Source organism: Gobius niger, assembly GCF_951799975.1.
Source record: "Gobius niger genome assembly, chromosome: 9".
NCBI classification, from domain to species: Eukaryota; Metazoa; Chordata; class Actinopteri; order Gobiiformes; family Gobiidae; genus Gobius; species Gobius niger.
In genome coordinates this window covers 21,528,558-21,555,546 of record NC_136860.1, presented here as the reverse complement: position 1 = coordinate 21,555,546, position 26,989 = coordinate 21,528,558, and the positions used below count along the sequence as shown (strand labels likewise).

The 26,989-nt window shown below is 42.0% G+C and overlaps 1 protein-coding gene and 1 long non-coding RNA gene across 6 annotated transcripts in view; one reads left to right on the top strand and one right to left on the bottom strand.

Moving 5' to 3' along the window:
• The window catches only part of dachd (dachshund d), a 97,671-nt gene that overhangs the window by 22,317 nt on the left and 48,365 nt on the right, over positions 1-26,989 (bottom strand). For 2 of the 5 annotated variants that reach the window (XM_079563540.1, XM_079563538.1), the window contains exons 2-6: positions 25,740-25,855; positions 20,176-20,328; positions 6,087-6,259; positions 5,805-5,985; positions 5,588-5,719 (exon numbers count right to left, since the gene is read on the bottom strand). In XM_079563540.1, coding sequence (XP_079419666.1) covers positions 5,588-5,719; positions 5,805-5,985; positions 6,087-6,259; positions 20,176-20,328; positions 25,740-25,855 — 755 coding nt within the window. The remainder of the gene's footprint in view (positions 1-5,587; positions 5,720-5,804; positions 5,986-6,086; positions 6,260-20,175; positions 20,329-25,739; positions 25,856-26,989) is intronic. The other 3 variants (XM_079563539.1, XM_079563541.1, XM_079563542.1) reach the window with 3 other exon arrangements.
• Positions 1-26,989, top strand: part of LOC306968219 — a 307,048-nt gene that overhangs the window by 258,417 nt on the left and 21,642 nt on the right. The window lies entirely within an intron of this gene.

Sequence of the window (26,989 nt, the reverse complement as noted above, 5' to 3'; positions counted from 1 at the left end):
TCATTGTTTTTCTTGTTAAGTTTGAACTACGGGTGACAAATCCCAAAAAGTAAGCACTCAAGTATGTATCAGATGATCTCTTCAAATTTAGTCAGTGGGATACATTTGGTGGCAAGTCTTTAAACAAGTTTTACATTGGATTCATTGTCAGTGGGTGAGAGCTTCCCTCAGGGGTGTTGCCATTCTGCAGTGGTCTGTTCTGTGGTGAAGGTGAAGCGGTCATAGGTGATTCATGAGAGGAGTGAAGGCTTAAAAATGGCGGAGGAGTTTAGGTGGAAACAGTCAGAGTATTCCACACACCACAGTATCTTATGTGTCACAATTTGTAAGGGGCTGTTACACTTTTTAATGTGACTGGTCAGGTCTTAATGCTACGACTGATCTGTGTATGGACTGCATTATACTGAGGATGATTTTAAGCAGTGAGAAGACAATTCTATTTATCTTCATGTTTAGTTGAGATAGTGAGGAGTTGTTAAAGCAGAGGATGTCAAATGTTACATATATTAAGTGGGGTCAGAAAGTATTTAAAATGTATTCCTCTGTTATGTTGTTATTTATTAAATTTTTTTAGAATCCGGACTAAGCCAGATACAAAGAGAGGCAAAACCTTTCTGGCCTACATTTTTATGAACGTTCATATATGCACAACATATGAATGGAAAAAGTGTGCAGTTGCATAGGTTTAGAAGACACATTATCGGCGTAACATTTTTGCTTTAATTTGTTCATATTTTTCAAGATTTGTACGCAATGTGGGGTCGAATTTTTTTTTACCAATAGAAACAAATTGTATAGGACAGAATGAAGAGGCCTGAAAACACTCACCTTTTAATACTTTTATCTAGCCAAAGCTCAAGTCATTAATGTATCCAGTCAAGATGGTGGCTTTGATTACGGGCTGTTTTCCTGACAGCATATAGCCGGGGCGTCCGTGCCTAGTGCCTACTGTGCATCTCTGGTATGGCTGAGTAAAGCACTTGTTCATTTGCAGTGAAGGGTAACATGAAACAGGCCTGAGCCTTCTGATGGACAGGGAGATTTCACCTTCGCCAGTGAATGATAATGCATTATTAAATTTGCCTCTCTGCTCACTAGATACACTTAGCTGACCACAGCATATTTATCTCCCCATCCGAGGCTCACGTCTTGGCAGGAGAAAGCATTCTGTCACTTTTGAGGCATTTCAAAGATTAAAAAGAACCTCTCTCTTTTCAACGTCCCTAAAAGCATCAACCAACCCCCCCCCACCCTCCCCCGCCACCTCCACCTTTTCACAGTGAAATGTGATTAGCAGGAGATGGTGTCACGCAATGGAACATTCATGAGGGGAGAACAAATATCCAAATGAACTCCTGTGTCCTGGAGGGATAGCCCCACTATGCACCATCAGCAGTCTCTCTCTCTCTACGCACGCAGGGCGAGGGGGGGGGGTTAAGGAAATGTGATTGATCCTGTATTGAATTATTTTTTTGCACTCTTTCATTTCGACGGGACGCACTGACAAGTTGTTTGATCATAAAGCATTATTGTCTGCCAAGTCGCATTTGAGGCTTGTGATGGCTAATGATCTCGCCTCCTGAGTTGAAGGGGGTGGGGGGGGGGAAAGTCAGGTAGTCAGCATTGTGTTTGAAGCGCAGTGAGCACCAAGGACATCGAGAGGACCGAACAAAACGCATCGCATTAAAGTCAAGAAGATGAAGAGGAAGAGCGTGCACTTTTTCAACTTTTTAATGATACTGTAGCATGTATATGTGTAGAATGTTCAAAAGGGCAACGCATTCAAACTTAAGCCAGGCCAAAGTTGCCACACTTGCTTTTACTTGTTGCCTGTTTTAAGATGAAAAAAAAAAAGTAGGGTAGAAGTTTTGATTTTATAATCAAAGATGCTCTGGAGGTAGAACCAGCTTCCCATTTACAGGATAATTAGATGTTCGTTTCCAGCTTTCCAAAACTCCTCCATGTTGCCTTTAGTGCATCTCTAAGGGTGTTTTTTTACACTGACAACGACGAAGTATAGACACTGACTAAAGGGACTTAAATCAGGACTTGCTCATCTTTTAGCACAAGATGATTTGTTCCTTAAGCATGACTACCGTATTTTCTGAACTATAAGTCACACTTTTTCTCATAGTTTAGCTGGGGGTGCAACTTATACTCAGGTGTGACTTATATATCAAAATATGTAATTTCACATGTTTGCTAGAGGGCGCTCTAGGCTTGTGTACCAGTATCTGCTGCTCCTGTACCACAGAACATTTTTAAAACGGTAACCGAACAGCAGGGAAAAAATGTGGAGTGAGCGTGAAGCTTGTGAGGGACTGGCGAAAAGCAGAGGTAATTCTTACTGCAATGAAGAAAACAAAAAAAGCTAATCGCGGGCTAAAAGCTAGATGGCCACAGCTAGAGGAACAAGTTTGCAAATGGGTGCTTGAACAACGTGCTGCCAGGAGAGGCTTGTAAACGGTGCAGTAACGCCTCCATGCCCGTTTTTTTTTCTTCTTTATTATGCATTTTTTGGCTGTTGCAGAGCGACTTATAGTCCAGAAAATACGGCACTCTAGACCTAACCATTGCCAGAACCGTTGCCCTTCTGAGAATCCTACCATTAGAAAGAAGCTGCGTATCATCATTGGTCCCCGCACTTCATTTGAGAATCACTGCACTACATCTCTGTTCTCACCACCAGTAACTACAGGTCCTTGCCCAAAGCAGCTGTATGTTAATAGACTGTGACACTGTGCTACCTGGACACTTAATCATTCGGACTGAAAGCTGGGACTACAGACAGAGCACCAGCCTTAAGCGGATCACAGCCCTTATCTGCTTCCTGTTGGAGAAAAAGGTGTGGTTTGAAAAAAATATATTAAAATGGAGAGAGAAAGAAAATCATTCATTGTGGTCATCAGGAGCAGAGACGATTGCTCTGATGATAGCAGGTATGAAATGGTGCACCTTTAGGTGACATAATACACCACAGGCTTCCATTTGTGCCGGAGAGGACATTACGAGTGCATCTCCTGTTGTGTCAACGCGGATATATAACATTTAGAAGGGAAGTGCCAATATCACATTACGGGTGATTCACTCGCTTTTAAAATATGGCTTACAGAATCAGTTTACATACAGTCTGTGCTCCCCCAGTATTTCAAATTGAACAATAGGGCAGGTTTACTTGCAGTAAGTAGGTAGTCAAGTGGTGATTTCAGTTGTTAAAACTTGAAATGCCACATGGTATTTGCAAAACAACTTCGATGTACATGCATATGGCTTCTGTTTCAAACACCTTCTCCCCGAGGAAATAAAACGATGTCAAGTGTTTGACGTCCAAAGTAAGTTTACAGCCAAAGGCCCATTTCCCCTAGTTTGTCAGCTACCTGCTGTTTCACGAGACAGAGGCTTGTCGGAAGCTCGTGCTGCACACTTTTCTCTTTGAAGCAATTCAATTAGTCACATGTGAGATAACACTTAGCTTTCCGCTAGCCTTTTTTCCTCAAACACCATCTAATCTTTTTTTTCCCCGCTCTCTCTGTCTCTTTTTTGCTGGCAGATTTTGGACAAAAAATAATCAAGTTCAAACAACAACCCCCCAAAAACTACCATCTGGTTAGGCTGCACTGGTGACACAACTTTGGAAAGAGGCTTTTAATGGACAACAAACAGTCTTTGTCCTTCATCGGCAGAGGGGACATGAAACAGACGTGTGTTATAGCCGCCATCACTGAGGTGTCTGTCTATTTAAAGCGGCTCCATATGAACACAGGGCATCCTTCCTCTGCGTCTTCTAAGAGCGCACTACGAGAGATTAATTTAATGCTCTGCCAGAATCATAAAGATCAAACAAGTGGAGAGCTATCATTAAACCATTGCAATGTTATCTCATTTATCTAAACAAACTGATGCCGTGAACGAGCCTAATTAAAAAGCTTGTCATAAACACAGCTCCGCATGGCCAGGCCGAGTCCTTCTATTACAACAATGGAAGACATTATTTTATTAATCTAATGCATCATGTATCATATCATTACAGTTCAATATATCTATCATTAATTTTATTCCCTTCACTTAAAGCTTTTATTGGAATTACTTTGGATATTAGTTGGTTCTAATGTATTGGTTACCTCCGAATCGGGGCTGGCTACAATCTCTCTTATCTCGCCGCATAAACCTGTGCATGTTATTCAAATTGCCTCATTTATTATGATAGCTTCCTCATGTAAATTGTGCTGACTGCTCGCCCTTGCACAGTCCTCATTAGACTAATGAAAACCTTCAAACGAAAAAACTAAACAACCTGCCAAATAAAGGTCTGGGGTTATTATGAAAATTACAACTGTGGGAGCCGGGAGAAGCTCTCTTCATTAATTCATGCTCAGCAAATTGGTAACTAATTTAGTTGCACTCCTCTGCATTAATGGGTTATTTTATAAAAATGTTTTCTGCAGCCCGAGACCCTTGGTGCACACGCTGGAGAGCTCAGAATCCTAATCAAGTCCAGTGACATATTAGGAATTGACAATCTAAAAGATAATACGCGCCGTGTTTGCCAGTGGATGTGTGTAGGTCAACAAGGCAGAATTGGTGTGGATTGCCGGGTCATTTGCTTTCTCCTTCAATATTGCGAAGAAATTACAATCCATTTGTGCTGATTATCTGACTGCGGAAGAGCCTCTTTTGCTGGAATAAGGAGAATCTGAGTTCATTTGGCAAGTAGATACCGGTGTTTGCTTTGCCTCCCCCCTCTCCCCTCCCTCTCAGACAGACAGTTTGTGACCCATAAATTCAGCCCGTGATCCTGCTAATTATTACTATTCACTACTTCACACCCAGTAAGCGAAGGTCCAACACTGATCTTCACGTCAGCGGTGCCAACAGGGAGCTCACAGCCCACTGATTTCCATAGTGGTTTTAATATCATTATCGAGCCACACTCCTCGCGGTATCACCCACAGCAGCTCTGCCGCGAACCAACAGAGAATACTCAAATCTATTATTTGCTTCATTTTGTAGCTAATCCACCATGCTTAGATAAGATTTAGATCTGTTTCTCCATTTCTCGTTGTTTTTACAAGCGCAGCAAAATGAAAATCAAATAATGCCAGCAATTAATAAGAAATCGGTTTGTGCTGGCCTTGCTGCTTTATGGATCAGCATATGTTTGACCTCCAGGAAAACATCCAACTAATGTCTAATGGTCTACTGTGCATTCAGGAAAGAGAGATTTTTAGAATCAATCAAAACTGAAAGGTCTGGTCTGTGGATGTCACTATATGATATATAAATATACATATATTTTTTTAAAGTTTTGCATTTTAATATTCCAGATCCAGTACCAGCGCAGAAGTTAACATGACAAAGTGAAGAATAAATAAAGTAGTAGGAGAGTGAAATCATACAGTACATTTATGGCATAGTGCATTTCAGGACTCTTTCTGTTTCATAAATGATTTTTATGTTCATGTTTTCTAAATCTTTCTTCAGTAAAAGATGGCACTTCGGTTCTGCGGTGAGTGTGTTCTGCACACTGTAATGATTTGTGTAAAATAAACATGATATCTGTAGCATCTCGGTTTGAGTAAACTCTCACCTTTGTCAGCATGCATCCGCTTGAGTTCATGGCTCATGTCATGGGCCAGGTCCCCTTCTTTGGGCCCCGGAGGGATATTGGGGGACAGACCGAGCAGGGCATGGTTCATGGACAGGCCATTGTGATGTGCTGCTGTGGAGAGGAAGAGCAAACATGAGATATTTTTCATAAAGGGGAAAGCCAATAGAAAAGGTAGTGTTTATAGGTTTTCTCTCACTGTTTCTCTGTATTTTGAGCTCATATAGGGACGTACGTATCCTGTCTGAGGAGCTTTCTGTGTGGGCTGGGGAGCTGGACACACTGCTGCTGCGGTGGGACGACGGCTGGCTGCCGGGCCGTCTGTTGTCCTCTAAAGACGGAGCAGGAGACGGGCTGTCCTGTATACGCTCCTGCAACCCCTGGAAGCACAACGGCACACAGCCAAAATAAATATCCACTAGGCCTGACAAAACAACACGGTAACATCCTGGATATTACTTTTCCGTGTATTAAAATTTACCTTGATAACTGAGGTGACCATTCTGGAGGGCAGGCTCTGGCCCTGTGCAGCAGCGGCCATGTTTGCAATGGTGCTGAGGTGGTTCATCTGACTCATCGCCATGGTGACAGAGGCAGGGGGCAGGCTGACAGGGATCAGGGGGTGTGGCATCATCATAAAGGGTAGTTCTAGGCCTGAAATGCATAAAGAGGTAGTTGGTTACTCAATGAAGCGTATAAGGGCAATACTCAAAGGGGAAACTTGAGTGGAAAAGTCAGCTCATTCATCAGTATTCCCGCCACACTCGTAGCCTTTAAACTCCCCATCCAATAACACTAAAGCTTTGTACTGCCACCCATTAGCCCCAAAATTGAATAATTTAAATTGATTGCTTCTTGGGTATCTTTCTACGCCAACATAATACATATTAATGTTTTACTGCATATGTGAATAATAGATATTATTGTAATAATTATTAAGAAAATTAGTATTATAATAACTATATGCACGGTGATTCCAATATCAAAGTTTGCACAGTAGTAAAGACACATCAATTATTCCATGGTGAATAAAAAGGGCATATTATGCAAATTGTTTCAATATTTACTTACTCTACAAAAAAAAAAAAAGTGGAAGCAAAATGCGCCATTACCCAAAAGACTAGTTAAACTTAGACAAACATGTAGAGCGCAGTATTACACCGACTTAAGGCTAAATATAGAAGCCTTCCGACCAGAGAGTAAAGTGGAAGACCAAAAGAAGGCTCACAGTAATGAGATTTTTCATTCTCTGTATCCACACAAATTATTCTATTACAACATCAGACATATCTTACAAATGTTTTAAATTATTCAATTCCGCCTCACCACAGACGTCTAATGGGTGGAAATGGAAGACATTAGAAGTCTGGAAATGTAAAGAACGCCTAATAAAGATACCATAGGGGGTTCACAGTTAGTGAGCCTGGTACGATGCTTTCTGATGGTTTAATCAAAACAAGAGCAACTTTAAAGGACACAAGTGCAGACAGAAGGTCAGAGCTAGGTGTCTGGACCCCCCCTGCCCGCCACAGTCCCCCCCCATCCACCCACCCCACCAGCGCCTCCTCTTCTCCCTCTGCTCTTTAGGGACTTTGAACTGGCAGGATCAAAAGTGACTGGGAACAGTTTGGTCTCTTTCCTGCGCCACTCAGATGCGTTGCTTTAAAGAAAACCTCACAGGCACTATTGGATCTGATTGAGCTTGTCTGTTGATTTTTTTTTCTCCACACACTTTTCCTCTATTCTCTCTCTTGGCAGGCCTGTTCAAGGTAAAACAGAAAGAAAGGCAAATACTGTGACAGAAATCCACCAAACAAGTCCACTCCTCTCTTGTGAGAAAACATCAGTAGCCAAAGGGCAAGGAGATCTGCATGGCAGCGCCTCTAAAGAGAAGGACACTGGTGGAGAATGAAAGGACATAAGAAGCTCTCCTCTCTATCTTACCCAAAAAGAAGCATTGATTTCCATAAGAAAGATGGCATGCAGCTTCTCAGTGACGACTATTCCCAAACAATATAAAGGCAAAGGAGGGAGATTAAAGAGAGGCGGAAGCCAAGCAGCACCTTGTATCAGTGGCGCGACTGTAGCTCGGGCCTGAATCAATTACCACTCAGCGGGCTAAGCTCAATTAAAAAACACCACGGAGGGCCTGATTGCGGGGGTACTTATGCTAGGACAACATGGAGAGGTCTGGGCTACCTATCAGCCTTTCAAGGCCACTCAAGGACCCGAGTGAAGAGACTTTTCTCTGCTTTTCAGGTGGAGACATTACACCCATTCAATCAGAGGGCGCATAAAGATACACTATAAGGACGTGCACAAACAGAAAAAAACTTGGGATTTTGTTCCACGTCGCATATGAGGGTTAGTGCACCTGACAGACAGCGCGCTGGAGTAAAACACAGCGGCTCTGTTCACTCTCTAAGAGGTATTAGTCTCGCTTTCGGTGCTTGTCCGGCCCCTTTCATGTCACCCCGTCTTAAGCGGTGTTCCTCCAATAAAAGCCTATTGAAAGGGCTGCGGGGGAATGTGCCACGGGCTAACAAGAGTCCCACCAAATCCCCGCTCCTTTACATCTGAAAGACGCCAGGTGAGAAGGATGTTGGCTCTGTCATGTACAGTGCTGTCTCAAAGTCTTGTAGCTATGAACAAAGAAAGAAAAATTCCACATCCTAAACAGACAGTGTTGACAAAACCAAAACTACTATTTGAGGAAGAATTTCAATCCTTTGTTCATACTTAAAGAGGGTAAAAAATTATCCTCTATCACAAAAAACACCCCAATGTCTTCAATGTTCTATTAGAAAGAACGATCTGAATCCATATCAAAAAGTTATAATCTTATGATTCAACTAATGCTGATGAATGGTAGGTTTACAAATTTGGTGTAACCTATGCTGGAACCAAAAGTAGGTATAGTGGCCAAGACATTTAGTAAAAGTAGTCATATACATGATTACTTAAAGATGCATTATGCAACTTTTGACGTGAAAAAAGTTGCATAGCACATTTACTTTCCATCACAGTGGTTTCTAGGACGCTCCAGGATCAATCGTTTGGAAGGTTTTCACTGCTGACCGACCCTCTCATCAGAAATCCTGCAAAACCAAGTGATCCTAGAGCATTGTAGAGAGCACCGTAATCGAAAGTAAAGGCGCCATGCTGACCACACATACAGCCGCTTGACCACTACGAGGTCAAATACGCACAAATATAAACTTTTTTTTCAGATAAAAAGTTGCATAATGCACCTTTAAAGGAAACGGAGTTTAAAAATGTTTAAACTAAGGATTTTCCTCCCCCTACATTTTCCACCCATGTCCTAATGTATAGAATTAGACCTATTCACCCCAACCGCCTCTAAAATCCTGCACTGTCACTCAAAGAGTTGTTACTTCGGGTCTGAAGTGCCGTCATGCACGAGCTTAATATAGAACCTGCAGTTACACACACGACCTGAGGTGGCAGTAGTGAGTATAAAATGACCAACTTGCATCTAGTCTCTTTAAGAAAGAGTCAGGAAGTATTTGGTGAAAATCCCATTAACAGCTTGAGCATAATTTCCCATAATTTGACCAAAGTAACATGCAAAAATGCTGATATTTAAACTATAAAAAAAAATCATATCATAAGTGCATTATGGAACTTTTTATCTGAAAAAAATGTCTATATATAAATGCGTATTTGACCCTTTAGCGATGTATGAGTGGTGAGCATGGCGCCTTTACTTTCCATCACAGTGGCCTCTAAGACTTCTGGATTGATTTTAGAGCTTCTGGTAGGTTTTCACTATGAACGGACCCTCTCACCAGACAACTAACATAACAGCAGGAGTGTTGTAGAGGCCACCCTGAGTGAAAGTAAAGGTGCCATCTCACCAGTGCTACTCATACAGCCACAAAAAGGTATATTATGCACAAATATAATTTTTTTTTTCTGCATAAAAATTCCAAGAAAGGGGCCAAAATAATACTGACTCACCAAGTAAGTACCAAGTAAGTTATTCTCTGATAATCTTAAAATAAAATACTCAAGCCAAAGGACTTTCGTAAATGCTTTTGATTACTCTCTGGCAGGAACAACAGGAGAGAAATTGAGTAGCGCTGCTTTAAGCTTGGAGTAACAATAGCGCGAGTCATTAATCTCCTGATATAGTGTAGATATTCCAGTGGGCAAACCTTCCGAAGCATATTTGTCAGTTTCTGTTTATCTCTAATATGGAAGTTTCGACCTGATGCGAGGTGAATTCCCAGCAGCCCCCTCTCTCCCTCTCTCCTGAAGGGCATAAACAACGCATTTGGAGTAATTTACCTGAAGTAAGCCTGAGGGACTCGCAAAGGTGAACTCCTATTTACCATCATTAAAACTACAAATCACTTAATACCAATATAAACAGCTCAGCTATTATGCGGCGCGGTGCTCGGGACTTTACGCACGGATAAGCAAAGATCTGAATCGCAGAGGATGGATTGAATGAATTAAAACAGCCCTTGGTAACAACGTGATTAAAAAGCTGTTACATCAGAAGCAAATGGTTAACAGTAGGTAGCTAAAGGTCTGAAAATGATAAAAGCTGGAGTGATTTATTTGGGCGACAGAAATGAAAGGCTGCGGTGATTTGTGCAGCAGTTAATCTTCATCTAAACAGGCTTTTCTGGCCATCTCACCCTTCAGAGGGAAAAAAAAGGGGACTAAGCCACTCTCATTGAGAATAGTATAGAAAACAGCAGCAGCCTTAACTCTGTTGTGGACAGATTTCCCCTGACAAAAATTAAACTAGCTCCTACTTGGCACTTTATTATCTCTTCAACTGAATGATTTATTGTTTGTGGAGCGAAAGAACCAAAGCAAGAGGGGAAGATTACATTTCCAGGCAAAGCTCAAGCCTGATCTCTCCTTTTTTTTTTTTTTTCTCCCTCTGTCCAGGAAAAAAAAGCTCACGACAAACAATAATGTCAGCTGTAATTGATCGGAGGTCGCCTGGCTCGGGCCCGCAGTAAAAAGCCGACTATTTAAGCGACAATCGGCCCGGGCGCTCCTTCAGACGCTGGCTAATGAAGCTGTCTGTCTGGGCTATTTACCTTCTCTTAAATGGAAGGGGAGAGATGTACTGTAAGAGACAGGGGCTGCAGAGGATGTGCTCTGAAATAGGACCTGCACACATGCCTGAAGAATGCATAATTGGTTGGTGCGGCCCGAAAGCTGGGATCCGGTGCTAATTAAATGACTTGTTTAAAGCCTATCTGTCTTTGTTTTGGAGGCTCTGGCACAATGCGGGGGGAATGCTGTTGTCAAACAAACATTTCGAGTTATTTGAATTGGACAAGACAAAGGGCTGATTTGCTTATAGGGCTAAGCCTTTCATGGTCGGGAGATGTTGTTTTTTCCTTCCTCTGATCTGTCGAATTGAACAGGACCAAGCAGTCAAGCAGCTAAATGGAATAAGTCAACAGAAAAGAAAAAAAACTTGAGGGTTTTCTTTTAATTGCACTTGCAAAGTATTCCTTTGTTGAGGAACATAAAACAACTTTTAAATAGACTTCTACTCTTCTTTTTTTGAACCCTTTAGATGTGCTCACATACTCTAAGATTTGTTCAAGACAACAGTACACTTAAAGCTGTTACACGACTGTCCTAAATCAGCATCTTACACAATAATCCACAAAAGTTGAACAGTGGTCTGAATTTAGCTAAGACGACGGAATCCCGATACAGAACTTTTTTTTCCCTACCTAATAGCAATTGTAAAATGGCCCCCATGTTGCTCATGCACTTTTTCAACAAAGGTGAGACACACATGGAGAGCGCTTTGTTGTGGTTTGTTTCCAGGATCTGCACACCGGTCCCAAGAGGAAATGAGGGCTTGTGAAAGAGTGTCTGTCATGCAGCGAGACATTTAGGGCTTTTTGTACAGCTATTTATCTTTACGTTTACTGTTAATCCAGCCTAATATGGGAGTGGAGGAGGAAGTCCCATAGCCAGGATATCAAACATGGGACTCCATAAATATGTTGTCTGGTGTAGTGGTGCCATTTCTACATAGGCAGACGCACAGCTCCCTCTCACACACACATAATAATATAAGCTACCAAAAACACACAGATGGCAAGTTCAGTCAAGGCTGGAGAGTACTGTTTCTCATTAAAACAAGGGGGAGAGGGGAAGGTATGGTTGCTTTGATGTAGCCACCCGCAGCCCCCTCAGTGTCATTGAACGCAACTTTGAAGGCTTTTGTTAATGTTCATAATAAAGTAAACATCTTGCCTTTGTTAAATACCTGCTCACGTATGCAGAGACACACGCAAACAAAAGGACACATAAAAAGAATACATCTCGCACTAACAAGCAGAGGCAAACATGAAAACATACAGACAATTATGTACACATGTAAAGGGGGGGACGCACACACATGGACTACAACACATGCAGACAATATGCTCCACATACCCACCGCCGCCAATGATTGGATACATTTCAATCTAAATTACATCAACAAACGCAATGTGTTTAGCACGCCAGGATAGAGAGATACACTCTGCAATGATTCAGGTGGGCACCGACTTCCTGCCAAGATGCCTAATGTAATGTAATATAAGAGAAACTATGATAAGAAAACATTTTGAGTTTGATGAGGTAACATAATTGCTTTTCTGCACAAACCGCTGGAGTGTAACATGTGGTAGGAATTATCAAGAAGACAGACAGAGGTGTTTGTCCTTTAAGTGTATCAAATCTAAGGCAGGCAACTTTTTATAGGGTAATTTAAAATCCTCGCCTCTAATGGCACACATTCCTTATGAAAATTGAAAAATCAATCATCCCGCTGACAGATCTGTTGTGGAAAAAAGTTCATCCTGTCCGTGAAGAAAAAAATGCTAACCGCGTTTCTGCCACGCACAGCCCCACCTACCTTCTACAGCCCCCAGTCCTACTTTTAAGCTGTCTATTTGTCTCTTTGCTGAAAATGTTAACGAACAGGGCAATAATCAAGCCATATGCTCGCATGTGGCAAATCCCATTACAGTAAATGACCTTTACCAGGCAATGCCAACATCGGCGTGCATGATAACACTGAGCGTTACCGAGCGGAGACAATAGTGGGTTTTAGTTAACGCTGTCGTGCACACAGCTCTGGTGGCCAGCACACAGGGCCTTCAGGACACATTAGTAAACACGCCTGGATTGTCTCATTTGGGTCGGAACCAGGCTCACTTCACATTTGTCACACTTCACTTTTGATAAACGCACATCATTGGCGTAAGTGCACAGCAGCATCCGCTTACCGCCTCGATCCAGAGAGCTCCGAGAGGAGAGATATTACCAGCAGCTGTTACTACTGCGGCTGCAATATATTCAAGCCCAATCAATAAAGCTTCTACAGACAGTGACACCCAAGCAGACAGAGGAATCATTTTCATCTGATACTTAGCAAAGGCTCCCCTTTTAAAAAGATTGCTTTCAGTCAATGACAACCAGTTGTCATTTGACTAAGACTCCTGAAATGAAATATATTGACGAGTGTTATCAATCACAGCCCACGCCACCGTCATAAGGCTTTGATGGAGGTGGGGGGCAGGGGGATCAGTTTGCATGTGGTCATCAGATCATCTATTTTAATTACTAAATTAGCATCTTTACCTTCTGTTCTCACACTTCCTCTGTTATAGTCAGTCTGTCTGAATCAGAAATGGAGTGTGCCATTTACAGCTGTAGTGCTAATGATTTCAGGGTATATAGTACCTATAAGAATTTTACGTGTGAAAAATCTAAATATACCTGTAATTACATTATGCTTCATCGAAAAAATACCATTATGGCTCAACCACGGACATTATTATTGAGCTCTCCAAATCAGAAAGATATTACGATGGCCAAATAACTTGACTTTGATTAAAATTGCTATGTTGTTTGCATGTTTGCACTCATTATACTGGATAGCTCCATTTTGGACGAGGATACCCATATCATTATTAAATATTGTTTTTGCTTTTGCTTTTGAGTGCTGCTATGGAAGACAACCAAGTCTTTCTGCCACTTCAAACACGGCTGATTGCTACGTAATGGAACATCTTATTGTATAATCAACGCAAAAGATGCTATTATTATGCTCTTATTACAGTGTTGTCATTACTGTTTGATTGTGTACACAGTAATATTATTTTTCTATGCTAATGCACCCTCTTAGACATAATCAGACAGAATGAGAGCGCATGATATTCAGCCGCTAATGTACATTTAAATGCTCTGCCTATTGCATACAATTACACATATGGATATTTCCCGTTTCCTGCAACCTGTGAGCGCGCCGTCATCGCCAAAAAGGTTGGATGTCGTTCGTTACAAGTATCACATTTACACCAAGTGACATTGTCTTTTCAAATTGTGTTGATCTCTTCACTTTCAAAGGTCAACCCCCTTCGTTGGCTAAATTCGTTCTGACAGAGAATAGTGAGGAGGGGACAGGCCCAACGCATGCATCACCCCCGACATCAAAGCGCTCCAAATTAATCTATCCAATTAATGAAGAATGAGGACTAAAGCTGATGAGGCGTGACATCTCCACCGGTCAGTTGTTTTTATATAGGTCTAGTGTGGACTATTGAAAAGCAAAGACATTCAAGGAAATGCAGTATGCTAGTGTGTGGGGGGTATTTTAACATAGAGTAAACCGTGTTTTCGCCAAAGCTATGGAGCTCAACAGTCCCGCCTACTTCAAAAACCACCTCCTGTTTCAGAAAAGAGCTATGGGAAAAATTAACTCTCAGGAGCAAATCTGTTGAGCTCCACATGGCCTAAACCTGGAAACATGGAAAGATCTGAACTTGAAAAATCCAAAGTTTGAGTCAAGGTAGACTCCTTACTATTGCTATGGATGGGGTTTCTTTTTCTTTGATTTTTTCTTTATTTATTTTTGCACATTTTCTTTGATTTTGTTCATTAATACACCTTTCCTTACTTTGTAAAATCTTCACATTTCCCTGACACCATCATTGACTGTCTTCTTCTACAACTGTGCTGTCACTCAAAGATGAGAGAACTTGATATGGATCATTACAGAAATAATGTTTAATCAATCCCTCCTGTTAATTTAATCTATTCTGCAGTTGTGTTTTGTAGCTACATCAGCGCGCCACATAATTTCCCAATCATGCATATTCAAGTGTTACGCTGATGCTTAACAGCCGACACAACTGGAATTAAAAGGAGGCCATTAGACTTCATTAAAAGGAGAAATAATTATCAGGTTTATCTTTTGAAATGTCTATTAAAATGTGTGTGTCGTTCCTCACTTATCTGTCACCTGGCTCCCCTGAGTGTGCCGCACTAATAGAGAGACAGTGAGGGCCAAAACCCCAGAGACGTGTAGACAGACCCATCAAACTGGAAGGGTGTCTGTCGGATTCACCACTCTGCGCTCATTCATTTTGTCCCTATTTACAATAACTGCTGCTGGACCAAACTGGCCCTTGTTTGGCCACAGCCTGAAACAACTAAACCAACATCATAAAACTTGATGTAAATGCATAAATCAAATCATGTGCGGTGCCCTAAAAGGTGTTATAATATGGTTGTAAAATGAATTCTTTTCAGCCTGTGGCTACAATCTAGTCCCTCTCAAGAGCTTGGGCTGACAAAAGCTCCCACAAGAGAGCTGGAGAGGAAGATGGATGAAGTTGCCCCTAGACACTCATATCAGGTCAGTGTGTGCTTTATCCCCTAATGGTTAAGGTTAGGATTGAGTCGGGGTGATACTAGATCTGAGCCCCAGGGCCATTGTTCTGTCTAGAGGAGCAGGAAGTAGCCTCTCTCCTTCATCATGGCCCACATTTAGCCACTGCATCGGCCACCAGCGTTAGCGCAGTTAGCAGGTTGGTTCACACAGCCATAGATGTCCTTCTACCCACTGAGCTTTATTATTAGAAAGGACATAAACAGACTAATTAAGTGGCAGCAGTGAAGCCGGGCAGACAGCTGCCACAGAGAGAGTGACCAAAACCATTCTTATCAAAGTGCAGGAGTTTACAGGGGACTGGCTTTTACATGTCCAATTGCCTGTTTAATAAGTGCTCTGCGTAAAATGACACTTCTGTTTGTGTGCCATGTTCCCTGAAAACCATCATCTTAATATCTTATTTATCATTGAAGAGCAGAGCACATTGACTCACTGATATGATCCAAAATGGTACAAATGCTATCCAGCAGAGTCGTAAACACTACAGTAATTAGTGCATGGTCTCCAGGCTGACTCCTCTCAGCTCTGCAGCAGGGCCAGGCGCGGACCCCATATCGAGAGGAGCCTAGTTATGCATTGATCTCAGAAAATTAAGGCTAACTGCCCCAGATTGCTGCGTCTTGATGTACCTTCTGGATGAGCCGTGTACCACAGTGCTTTTGTTTGTAGGGTAAACGGGATGATTTGGACCTGGTGCGCTTTAAAATGAATACATTTTGAATAATTAATGGCTTCCCTTATAGCGTTGTTATCTGTGTCGACCGCAAACGTAAAACCACTGATGATGAGAAAATATGGTTTTAACAAGTCAATAACGGTGAGTGCAACAGGAACAGCCTAATCAATGGTGCTGCAACGTTTGCAAACAAGGACTTGAATTATAACGCCGATAATTGATCCCTTCCATTTTTTGCACTCTCCTTGGTGTGATGTCATTGTCTATCGATTGTCTTCTGCCGGTGAAGGATGATGGGAACTTTTTAGTTCTTTTTTCTTTCGTGTGACTTTTGCCGTTCACTCTTTCTGTTCCCTTCCACCTTTCTCTTTCCTCTCCCCCATCATCTTCCTCCTCCTTCAATTGAAATTTGCAAGCTGTAGCACCAGCTTAACCAAAAAGGATTAAGTCCCATACCCAACTGAGAACACAGATAATGCTCAGTAATTGGTAAAAAATGAAGATGAATGGGACAGCTAGATAAGGACCAATTAGCTGCTGGGAGTGTACAGCTGTGGTCTCCTCACAGAGCGCTCTCAGGGGCCAAGGCCCCCTCTTTCTCCCCGTCTTTCGCACGCAAGCGAGCACACGTGCACACTCGCTCTGCACGTCCATATTTAATATACACACAAACATGCACGGGCGGGGGCGGTGCTAGCACAAATTAGCCTGATGACCCTTCGGAAGGAAAGGATGATGCTTCCTCATCATCTCATCCCAAACCCCGTCTTCTGAACGTGAGCCAGCCAAGCCTCTCGGTACCTGTCACCATCCGGCACGGTGCAGACTGAAATGGACTGGTGCAGCCGAGTGTAGCGCCCCCTCCTGGATTTAACTTAAGACTATCCACTCAAAACACAAATAGATTTTTATGGCGTTGACTTTGATATTTAGTTTACATGCAGACTAATTTGGTACTTGGGAGTCTGCAACTTAGCCGCAACAGTTGTGTCTTCTTTTAATGTGGTGCTGTCTGCCGGAGCTGTTTGGTCGGCGAGTCATGGCATCATCTGGCTGATGACAGTGGAATTCCCATATCTAATTACAAGCAGGATTTCAGCTCCATTAGAGTTGTGTGGCGCAGAGTCACATGAGTGGCTTGGTGGCGACGAGTGGCCAAAGACAAACAGAGAAAAAAAAAGAAAACAATGTTGAACAGCACCTTATCTTCTCACTCCACTCCTTTTTCTGAAGGTCTAACATATAATATTTTATTTTTTCTCTGGCTAAGAAAGCAATTCCTTCTCTTGAAATTGGCAGGTGTTTGTTAGTGGGCAGCTGACAATATTTTCTCTTCCAGTAATGAAGGTTGTGTGTGGGGTCAGTGCACTGGGAGGGCGGGAGCGGCGGGCTGTTTATCCCCCTCAAGGCCCTGAGCCACACGTGTTTTGCTTGGTCTGTGATCTGTAATTGTGGCATTTCCTGAGAGGCGCAGGAACAATCCACACTGCGCTTTGAGTGGGCTCCCTCTACCCAGCGAAAAGGAGCGTGTGAGCCCAAATCAAAGAAACAACGCACCCACGCACACCTCTCCTTCCAGTGTCCTGTTTTACTCCAATATTTAAAAAAACAAAAACAAACAAAAACCGACGGTAAAGACTGAAAAACGAATGACGAAAATGTAACACTGTATAAGAAGAAATTATAAATCCAAAAGGACAAGCTGTAAGGTGTTTTACAACTTATTCGAAAATAAATAACATTTCCAAACACTGGACAAAGTCTAAGACAAAGCAACAGGCAGGAAGAATAAAATCTGTGCTACTTGAAGAGTAGCATTTTGTTTTGTCTTCTGGTTGTCCTTGCTCCACCTTATGTGAGAAGTGTTGAACATGAAAGTAAAAATTGCTTTATACTTTTGTATGTATTTAATTCATAATTTAGACTCTGCTGAATACACTTGAACTATACTTTTATTGGAGGCCTTGTATTTGGTACAAAAAAAAGAAAGAAAAAAAAAAGGTTGGGCATAAATCCACTCCTCAATTTATTTATTTTGGCAAAAGAGAACATTTCTTTTCCCTTTATAATTAATAACATTGATGCAAGGTCTAATTGCGATGAATATTTAATGTGGAGAGAAACATTAGCCTGTTCAATTTACATCAACACAAAAGCGACGGGCAATCCAACTCTGCAAACAGAACACAGCGTCCTTCACTGGCTGCACTGACAATGCCGGATCATCTTCAACAAACACCTGTATATTTAGCCAGAGCAGACTCTTTTTTTTTTTTCATTATATAGGAGCCCTCCCTGATTAAATGCACTATGTCCTTAGTGGTATTAAGAAAGCTCGCTCATTATCATATCAATTCCTACTGTGGTCGGAAACATCATTTGTGTAAGTAAACACATCCGTTTGTGTGTGTGGCTTAGATTAAGCTCTTTGATTATAAAACTCACATCTATTTCCTGACAGCAGCTGTGGTCACTGTGTCTTAAAACAGGAGGAAGTTGAAGCCCCAGTCAGTAGCAGCCATCAGGTTTCTCAGCCTATGTGTATAACAACAGTGCTAGTATTTTAATTTACAAAAAAACCCTCATAAATAAAGTATCATGATTATAATGATATAGGTGTAATGCTATTTCAGCATCTATTTTTGCCTTTTTGCTTATATTAGTTAGCGAATGACTGATCGACAATGGACGCTTCTTCTTTGACTAAGCATATAAATGAAGACATACTTTAACCTTTTAGTAAAATAAAAATGAATGAAATAAAATCATGTTACATCCAACACGGCAGAAAAGGCAAAAACCAAATGGGGTTAGGCTCATAAACAGTGGTCTGGGGTGGATGAAGACAGCTCAGCTCCCAGTGTTTCATGGCTGTGTGCTGCAGAGAGCCCATATTTCTCCTGGTATTATCAGGATGACTCCTGTGGCCACCCTGTCACAGCAGAGTGCTTGATATAAACAGAGATTGCTGCGACACCCGGTAATCAATATTAGGATGGTTTCAGTACCAAACATCATTTGTCTCTGCAACCATTCCTTTGACCAAACGAAGCATTAATTCAAATCATAAATCTGAGCTGATTTAAATCCACGGAGAGTGAGGGAGAGGCCCCTGTCGGACTGGCTGCCCCTAATGATTTATTTTCTACATTTCTGCGAGCGAGAGATTTGTCCATACTCACTGACAGGTCACCTTCAAACGCCAGTGGCAGACTGTTCATCACCATGCAGACGAGCATCTCATCGCTGCGAGTAAATATTAAAGGAAAAGAATCCAATTGATTGTGGATGGGTCGAGAGGCGTCACTGCCATATATTTCACTCAGAGAGCTAATGCTGTGCCCAGGCACCCACCTAGCTCCCCCTCTGCAGAATTATGATTCTACCGGGAGCCTGTGTGGCTGCTGTGGTCTCAAGGTTACAATTTAAATTGTAAAAAGATAAAACAGTTTCTTATTAGCTCCATTGCCATAGCCTTGCTGTTCGTACTCACATTTATCTTTATTTCTGTGACCTCGTCGGCTCATATTCTCTATTTTACACACTACGAGTGATAACCTCACACTTTATGCATTTTGCATGGTTAAATCTGCTTAGAAACATCCTGTTTGCTACTCACACTCTGCGCACTCACTGGTGTCAAGTGTTACTATTTGAGTCGAGCCATTTATTATAGTAAGTGAATCAAAACCTCCATTTAGCAGCCAGGGCTACGGGGATTACATTTAGTTTAGAAATGCGAATGGGCTCATGAATCTATGCTAACATACATTATCACTGGCTTTAATACTCTAAATGGGTCTGTCTGATATTACTAAAAACCTTCTGCCTTTTAACTCTAATAATTAATTGAAATGGCACATAGTGAATAAGCAAAGCTCTCACTGCAATTCAATTAGAGCTTGTTAATAGCTGAAAGCTTTGGGAAATGTGTTCACAGTTTCTCTGGGCTATTAAGAAAGTTTACACACAAAATTATAACACTTTAAGAGAAACCGAGACCTACTTTAGCAAAGTGTCTTCACCGTGAAACCAAACTTAATCAAAATCATATTCAAATATGGAAAGCAGGACATTCTTCTTTCACCTTAAATATATCTGTGTTTCGTTAGTTAAGCAAAGTAGAGTAATGTAGACGCCTCTATGTGGAAAGTGTCTTACCGACGCTGGAGCTGAGGTCCCCGTTCTCCCCGTCCGGCCCATGGTGGTTGGCGCTGCTGTGGTAGCCGCTCATGGCCTCCAATTTGATCTTCTTGACCTTCATGGCCTCTGCGATGGCTGCGTTGGCAGCTGCTGCCGCCGCTGCTGTCAGACCTGGGGAGAGGAGGCAAAGGAGACTATGTCTACAGGGATCACAAACGCGCAACACTTTGAAGACACTGCCCTTGTAAATTAAAAAGACAAAGGACTTTTGAAATGATACAATGAATAATTTCTTAGGAGACTATAGCAAAAGATGCCTGCGATCACAGCTTGGCTTTTTATCACATGACGGGAGATCTTCACAGCAGGCTGTCATGCAATGAGCTGGATCCCCAAGTGTGTGGCAGCATTATGATTTCTATCAATGTTTTACAGGGCATCTCAGTGTCCGTTCATAAATGAATATCACCACTATATATATTCAAGTGTTTTTTTCAGAGAATATATTGTAATCTGGCAAGGCTCTCCACCTCGATCAAAATGGGTTGAGTCTGATTGATATATGAGAGATTACAGATATACATATGCTGAGCACACAACAGAGATCATAAAGCATTGGTTTGTCATTGGGACAGTTGTGGAGTGTAGAACGTGACTGAAATCTTTATTCATGAGCTTGTTCTCCAGCAGCAGGGACAGATAGTGCTAAAGCTCCTCTAGGCCTGTGTCTCAGGAGAGCCACCTGACTGTTCTGCCAAGCAACAAAATCAAAGGCGGCACACAGGAAACAAAGATATGCAGCTATTAGTGAAATCACTCCTATCCACAATACAGTATATCACCCTTCCAGACGCTACACACATTTGATATGCAGGTTTAGCTTATGTTTGAAGCAGAACAAGGCAACGTCTGCGTTTATCATCACTAAGCTGTCAGGACTGCGTGATAGGACTCAAGAGCAGCTATTAGCCATGCGTTTGAGGAAGACACAGGGACAAGGAGAGGTAGAAATGGAACATGTGGCTCTAACAAATACACACACCAACACAGGAACACACAGGGTAACAGCGCGGCCTGGGCACCCTCGCCTCTCCTCCCAGCTGAAAGGCAGATGGCGAGAGTCACTCTGAGCCTCTGACATGGAGGTGCATATAATTTAAAGCCTTGTTTGCATCTTAAAATACATCAGTACCATATTGACGTACAGTATACATCATGTCAGAGGGCCCTCGTTTGCTGTGGGCCTGGGCTGCTGTTCCATATGCATAGGCCAGGCTGAAAAAAAGTCACCGCCTCGTAAGAAGGTGATACTTCTTCACATAATGAATGTGGCCTCTGCCCGGTCTGAAGGTCAGCCTTCATTTGTGTATAATGGGCAAGAGTCAACTGTTTTCCAAATGAGACGTATGCAGAGCAGACTGCCGAGTAAATATTGAAATCACCTCTGGGCTGTTTGTGTGATAAATTCCCTCCACAAATCAGGTGCCGCTCAAAGGAGAGCCGCAGCCTGCTCTGTGGCGCTTTAAGTTTGGCTGTGACTAGAGTGGTTTACGGCGCTGCAGGCGAGCTCCTCTCAGCGTCTTTTTTTTGCTCCCTTTTTCAGCACGTATAAGAAAACACATTTGTTTATCTCCTGCAAAATTACTGTATCAAAATAAAACTATTTCAAAATGTTTAAAGTTGATCCTCAAATACGAAGTAAAAACGCAGTTTTCATTCTGAAAAATAGACTCTGCAGTTTATGCACACTGCATCAGGTCAAATAAACTGCTTATCTCATAAAGCTCCGAGCTGATATATACATATCATATCAGTTTGCTTCCACCTTCTTTGCAAAAGTGACATGAATGAATCAAGATCTGTTATCTTGTAATTCTTCCACTTTATTAGATCGGTTGTCACATCCACAGCCTCAAATGCAGTAAATGTAATATTGAAGAGGATAGAAGTGTAGGATCATAGCAAAAAAGTCTATTAAACTACTTGAAATCTAAACGTCAACAAGACAAATCCCACTCACTGCTAATTTGCATTCATTACTGTGCAAACAAAACAATCCTGCCTCATATATTCAAAGTCACCTTTAGATTCTCACACTTGTGCTATATACAAGCAGAAAATCTAAACCCTTGAAACACAAATCAAACAGCATTTCTCTCTGTGCATTGAGTTGCCTTGTGTGTGAAATGCACGGTATAAATAAAGTTGCCTTGCCTTGCCTTGCCTGCCTTCTCAGCTCCTCATGGAGCCACACCAGTCGACAACCAGAAACAGGGAAGATTTCTACAAATAGAGAGTAGCATGGCAGTGTCACATGGGGAGCACAAAACAGCAAATAACACAGACAAGGTCTGATGGTAGCCCTTGGAGCAGCTGTCATATTAAATAATAATGAAGGATCTATTAATATGCAAAGGAAGCAGCAGCCGACTGGCTTAACGCTGTCATGCCTCTGCATATTGTCAGGATCTTCATCATTAATTAACATGCGAGCTGCCCCATACCTGCGCCAATGTCAGAACATTCTACAACAAACATCCCAATGCCTGTGCCCTCCGCAACTAACTCATACTGTATAATGACATTAAATTAAAATCACATTAACTTCACATCAGTACAACAAAGACATACTTTTAAAACTACTTCCTTTTAGTAGTCAGGAGATGTAAAGTACAGCTTTCTAAGATGTGTATTGATATTTTTGAGGTACATACACCACTAAAGCAGGTGATGTTTTTGAGCTAAGCAGCATTGGTGACAGAGAAAGGTGCTGTGATAGAGACCGGCTGCCTAATTTTATGCGTGGACCAGTGGCAGTGCAGCAATGACAAACTGGGGTTAGTAAGAAGACAAGTCTTAGGTACACTGCACCACTTGAACTATGCTTTCCACATCATGACAAATTTAGTATCAATTACATAGCGCACTAACCTTATGATAAGCGGCGAACTCAAAGAGGAGGGGAAGGCGCAAGGAGATGACACTAAATTACCCAGTGCATGTTGGATCTATTTTAAAGCAGCTTCAAGAGGCACTAGATTAGACTATACTTTCTGGCTGTTGACGTGCTAATTGTACATAAAAGAACATACCATAAATACACCAATAGGCACCATCTCATGTACTGTGTATATATACAAGCCACAGGAAGTGACAGTAAAATGTTGTCCTGATCAGTAAAGTAAAGGATACACTCAGTGAGATGTAGGTGACATTCATTTCTCTAATGGTGAATGCAATACTCGTTATTCAAAAGGTTGATGCCATATCCAGGACATAAATGAATTACATTGAAGCTGCTTCTTAAGTAGTGGCCAGAGTGTGAGCGGAGGCCCTCTCCACTTTAAAGGAGATGTCATCTCAGTGTGGTGTCAGTCCGCAGCAAATAATCCGATTTGGGGCCAATCTGCCTGTAATGCATCAGCAACTGGAAACGCTCCAGCTCAGCCCCCCTGGGGCACACACCCAGGCACGAACACTTCCAGACACACATGTGCTTTCACACACATATGAGGGTATTTGCTTAAATGGGAACCTAAGCATATTAAGATGTCCTTTTGTAAATGGAACTGGTGTCAAGGGCAGAGTTACATATGTTAACAATGTGTTTCACATAGTCCTTTCTGGTCCTGTTGGACTGTGAAGATCACATCTTTTTAGCCTGCTGAATATTCTTGTCATTTTGATCTAATATGACGCGTGTCTTAAGCCTTAAAGGGCTGTTCACTGGTCACTGTATTGGAGCACAGAAATATGAAGAGCCATTTCCTAAAACAGCCATTTGCGTGAACAATGCCTTAATACTTCTCTTCTGCCTGAGAGGCTATGAACTAGATCACTGAGCTGAAGTTCCAGCTGCTATTAAGAGAAGACTTAGTGATGGATATTTTTTTTTCACAAAGGATCCTGAATGTGAAATAGCAATAATCAACATACTTCAAGTGAACAAAATACCTCTGTTCAGTTGGTAGTCTGAGTTAAACGTCTGACTCGAGGAACAGCTAAGCCTGGGGAGGAGCCGAGGGCTGCTGTTCTGTGAGTGCAGGCGCTAACTCATCTGAGAAATGAACTAATCTGACATGACATGATAGTGCATCTATTTAAGACACTTTCTCAATGTCACTTTTTAATCATCAATCATTACATTTGGACATGACGAGATCAATTAGGCGCCTGCTTAGATGCTAACTTATGTGTGGTCAATTACATGTAATTATTAATCTGTCAAATTCAGTAACTTGATGTTTAATGTGCAAACTCGTAGTCAGAGATAAGAGGAACAATACAGAAAGTGGAGAAGGGTCTGGTGGGTTGTGGACCTTACAGCAGTTATGAGACAACCAAAAACCTCAATTACTTTATCTGTGGCCCCTGAAACCCAAGACTAAATGTCAAGATCATACAGTCCCTCTGGGCTTAAAGGGGCTGATATCAAAAGGCCTTTCTGTTGCTTTATGTTCCACTAAATAACACGGCTCTTTCTCATCATTGTCCTTCTGTGTTCAGGCCGGCCTTTATGTCTGCTTCTATAGCCCACTGCAGCATAGACACACTGACCTCACTTTTACACACTTCAAAGCACTGTACAATGTGGATCTTTATTGTAGTCAAATATACAGAATGATTAGAAACTATTTAATATATATATTTAGCACGTTATAGAACACTTATACACACGTTTGCTTGAATCATTTTGTACAGATTTATTTATGTTAATTTAACAGTATCTATTTTAAAAAAAAGTAAAATATAAACTCCACTAATGCTTTTCAAGCTTCAGTTGCAGTGTGTCGGGTGTGACCAAATTATGAGTACACGTTTCAGAAGCAATAGCATTCAGTACTCAAAAATAAAGCTGTGCATATGTCTATAGACTCATTACAAACTCACCTGCCAGATTAGGAAAGTATCACACATTATCTATAGATGAATTCGAAATTCTTCTGTCTTTCATTGTAAGGCGAAAGGCCATGCTAAAAACAAGGACAGTTATTCTGATTGAAAATGTGCAGTGGGCTGGTCAAGCATTTAAATCTCTTGTTTGATGACAAAAAAAAAATCATTAAGGATATGTCAAGAGGAAGAAGAACAATATGCAAATGAGCACACTCAGAGCCACCAACATCAAAGCTGCCGCAGTGCAGCCAGCCACAAATAGAACAAAAGTATTAGCTGCAATAAGACTGGGCCCTGGGGTGAGTTGGGGCACAAATGGGTGTTGTTGATTCTTGTGGCGATAAGCTTGCCTTAGCATCACCACTGCCTATGTACATATAGCAGCCGAGTGGATTTAATCGTGCTAATTAGAATGCACTCAGGGCGAAATGCAACATCTACCGGAATAATCTGAGAGAAAAGATCTCCACTTCAATTTATTCAACCCCCCCACCCCCGTTCTTTATTATTTGTTTCCAGGGGTTTGGAGCGCGAGCGGCTGGTGTCTGGTGGCCGGGTGGGTGCACGTGTCACTTTGGACTGGCTAACATTTGGAGGATGAGCTGTGGGGAGTCGACCAGAGAGCGTTTTTTTTTTTTTTTTTTTTGTGACAAGACAAGAGAGGCAGAAGTTGAAAAATGTTATACCTGTGGGTGGGATCATTCCAGGGGACATCAGGCCCGGGACCGAGTGCGGCATGATGTGCGGGTTCTCCGGCGATGTCACGCTTTGGGTCCTTTTGGGGGGGCGGCCCGGTCTGGAGCTGTAACACAGGCAGACACAAGAGACAAGGGGAGGTTATGTATGTGAGAGAGACAGGCATGGGGGGGGGGGTTGTGTGGGCGGGCGGTGGTGGAGCGAAGGGGGGGTGTTAACATTTGGAGCACTCCAGAATGCAATCCCATTCCAAACGAGCTAACATGTACTGTAAATAAATTTCTTTTCAAGGACAGTTGCTTTCTGTAGCCCGACATAATAGAGTTCCATAACTAATTAGATTACACGGTGAATTCATTTCCTTTATTGAAGATCAACCACTTTTTGATGCATAATTCATAACCTGCACCTCGTTACCTGTTCCTCCGTATTAATATCCCCGCACTATTTGAATTGCCTCGTTTGCATATGCTAAAAAATCCAGTGCGCGGCCCCTCAGCCTGGAAATTACATGTTAACTTGTTATAATTATTGCAGTCAGGCCACTATTGATTTATGAGACTTTTAAAAACCAAATATGTGTAGTTCTGGTAATGAATGATATTTTAAGGTTCTTCAGGAAATTAAAAGGCAATGGCCGCCTTAGGAAATGTTCTGCTTGCTTGATTTAATGCGCGCCTTAGCTGGAAGGTGGTGTGACAGAGTGATTCAGACCTGTTGGACGGTCCTGATGGGGGAGTTTTATTACACCAAACGAGGGGCACACATCCAGCCGTGATAAATGAGAGTGCCACCTCGACGTGGAGGAGAACAGGCCTTCGAAGCAGATACAGCCTGACTCTCCTGCACATCTTACTCATTCACTTATTAATACAGCTTCAAGTTACAATCAATAGCCACTTTGGAGGCGTATAAGTACACAGAAAAGCCTAGTGGCCAAGAAAGATGCAATGAGCACATAATGAGGGTCCGGGACTGAATAGGTGCGTTCTGTTTAAAGAAGGAGCAAGGTGTCTTGGCAGAAGATGAATTATTGTGGACTTGACACCGGTGACATATTGGCTTCATATATTATTTCACATACAATAGTCCATTTAAAGCTTTAACAGGATACCAAAGACACTCCAATATGGGCGAACGGTCATTTATCTTCAAAACGCCAAATGGCACGGTTCTTTATTTCCTTTCTGCTTTTCCCTTCCGGGTTCGCCACATCACATCATCTGTTTTATTCAAACTG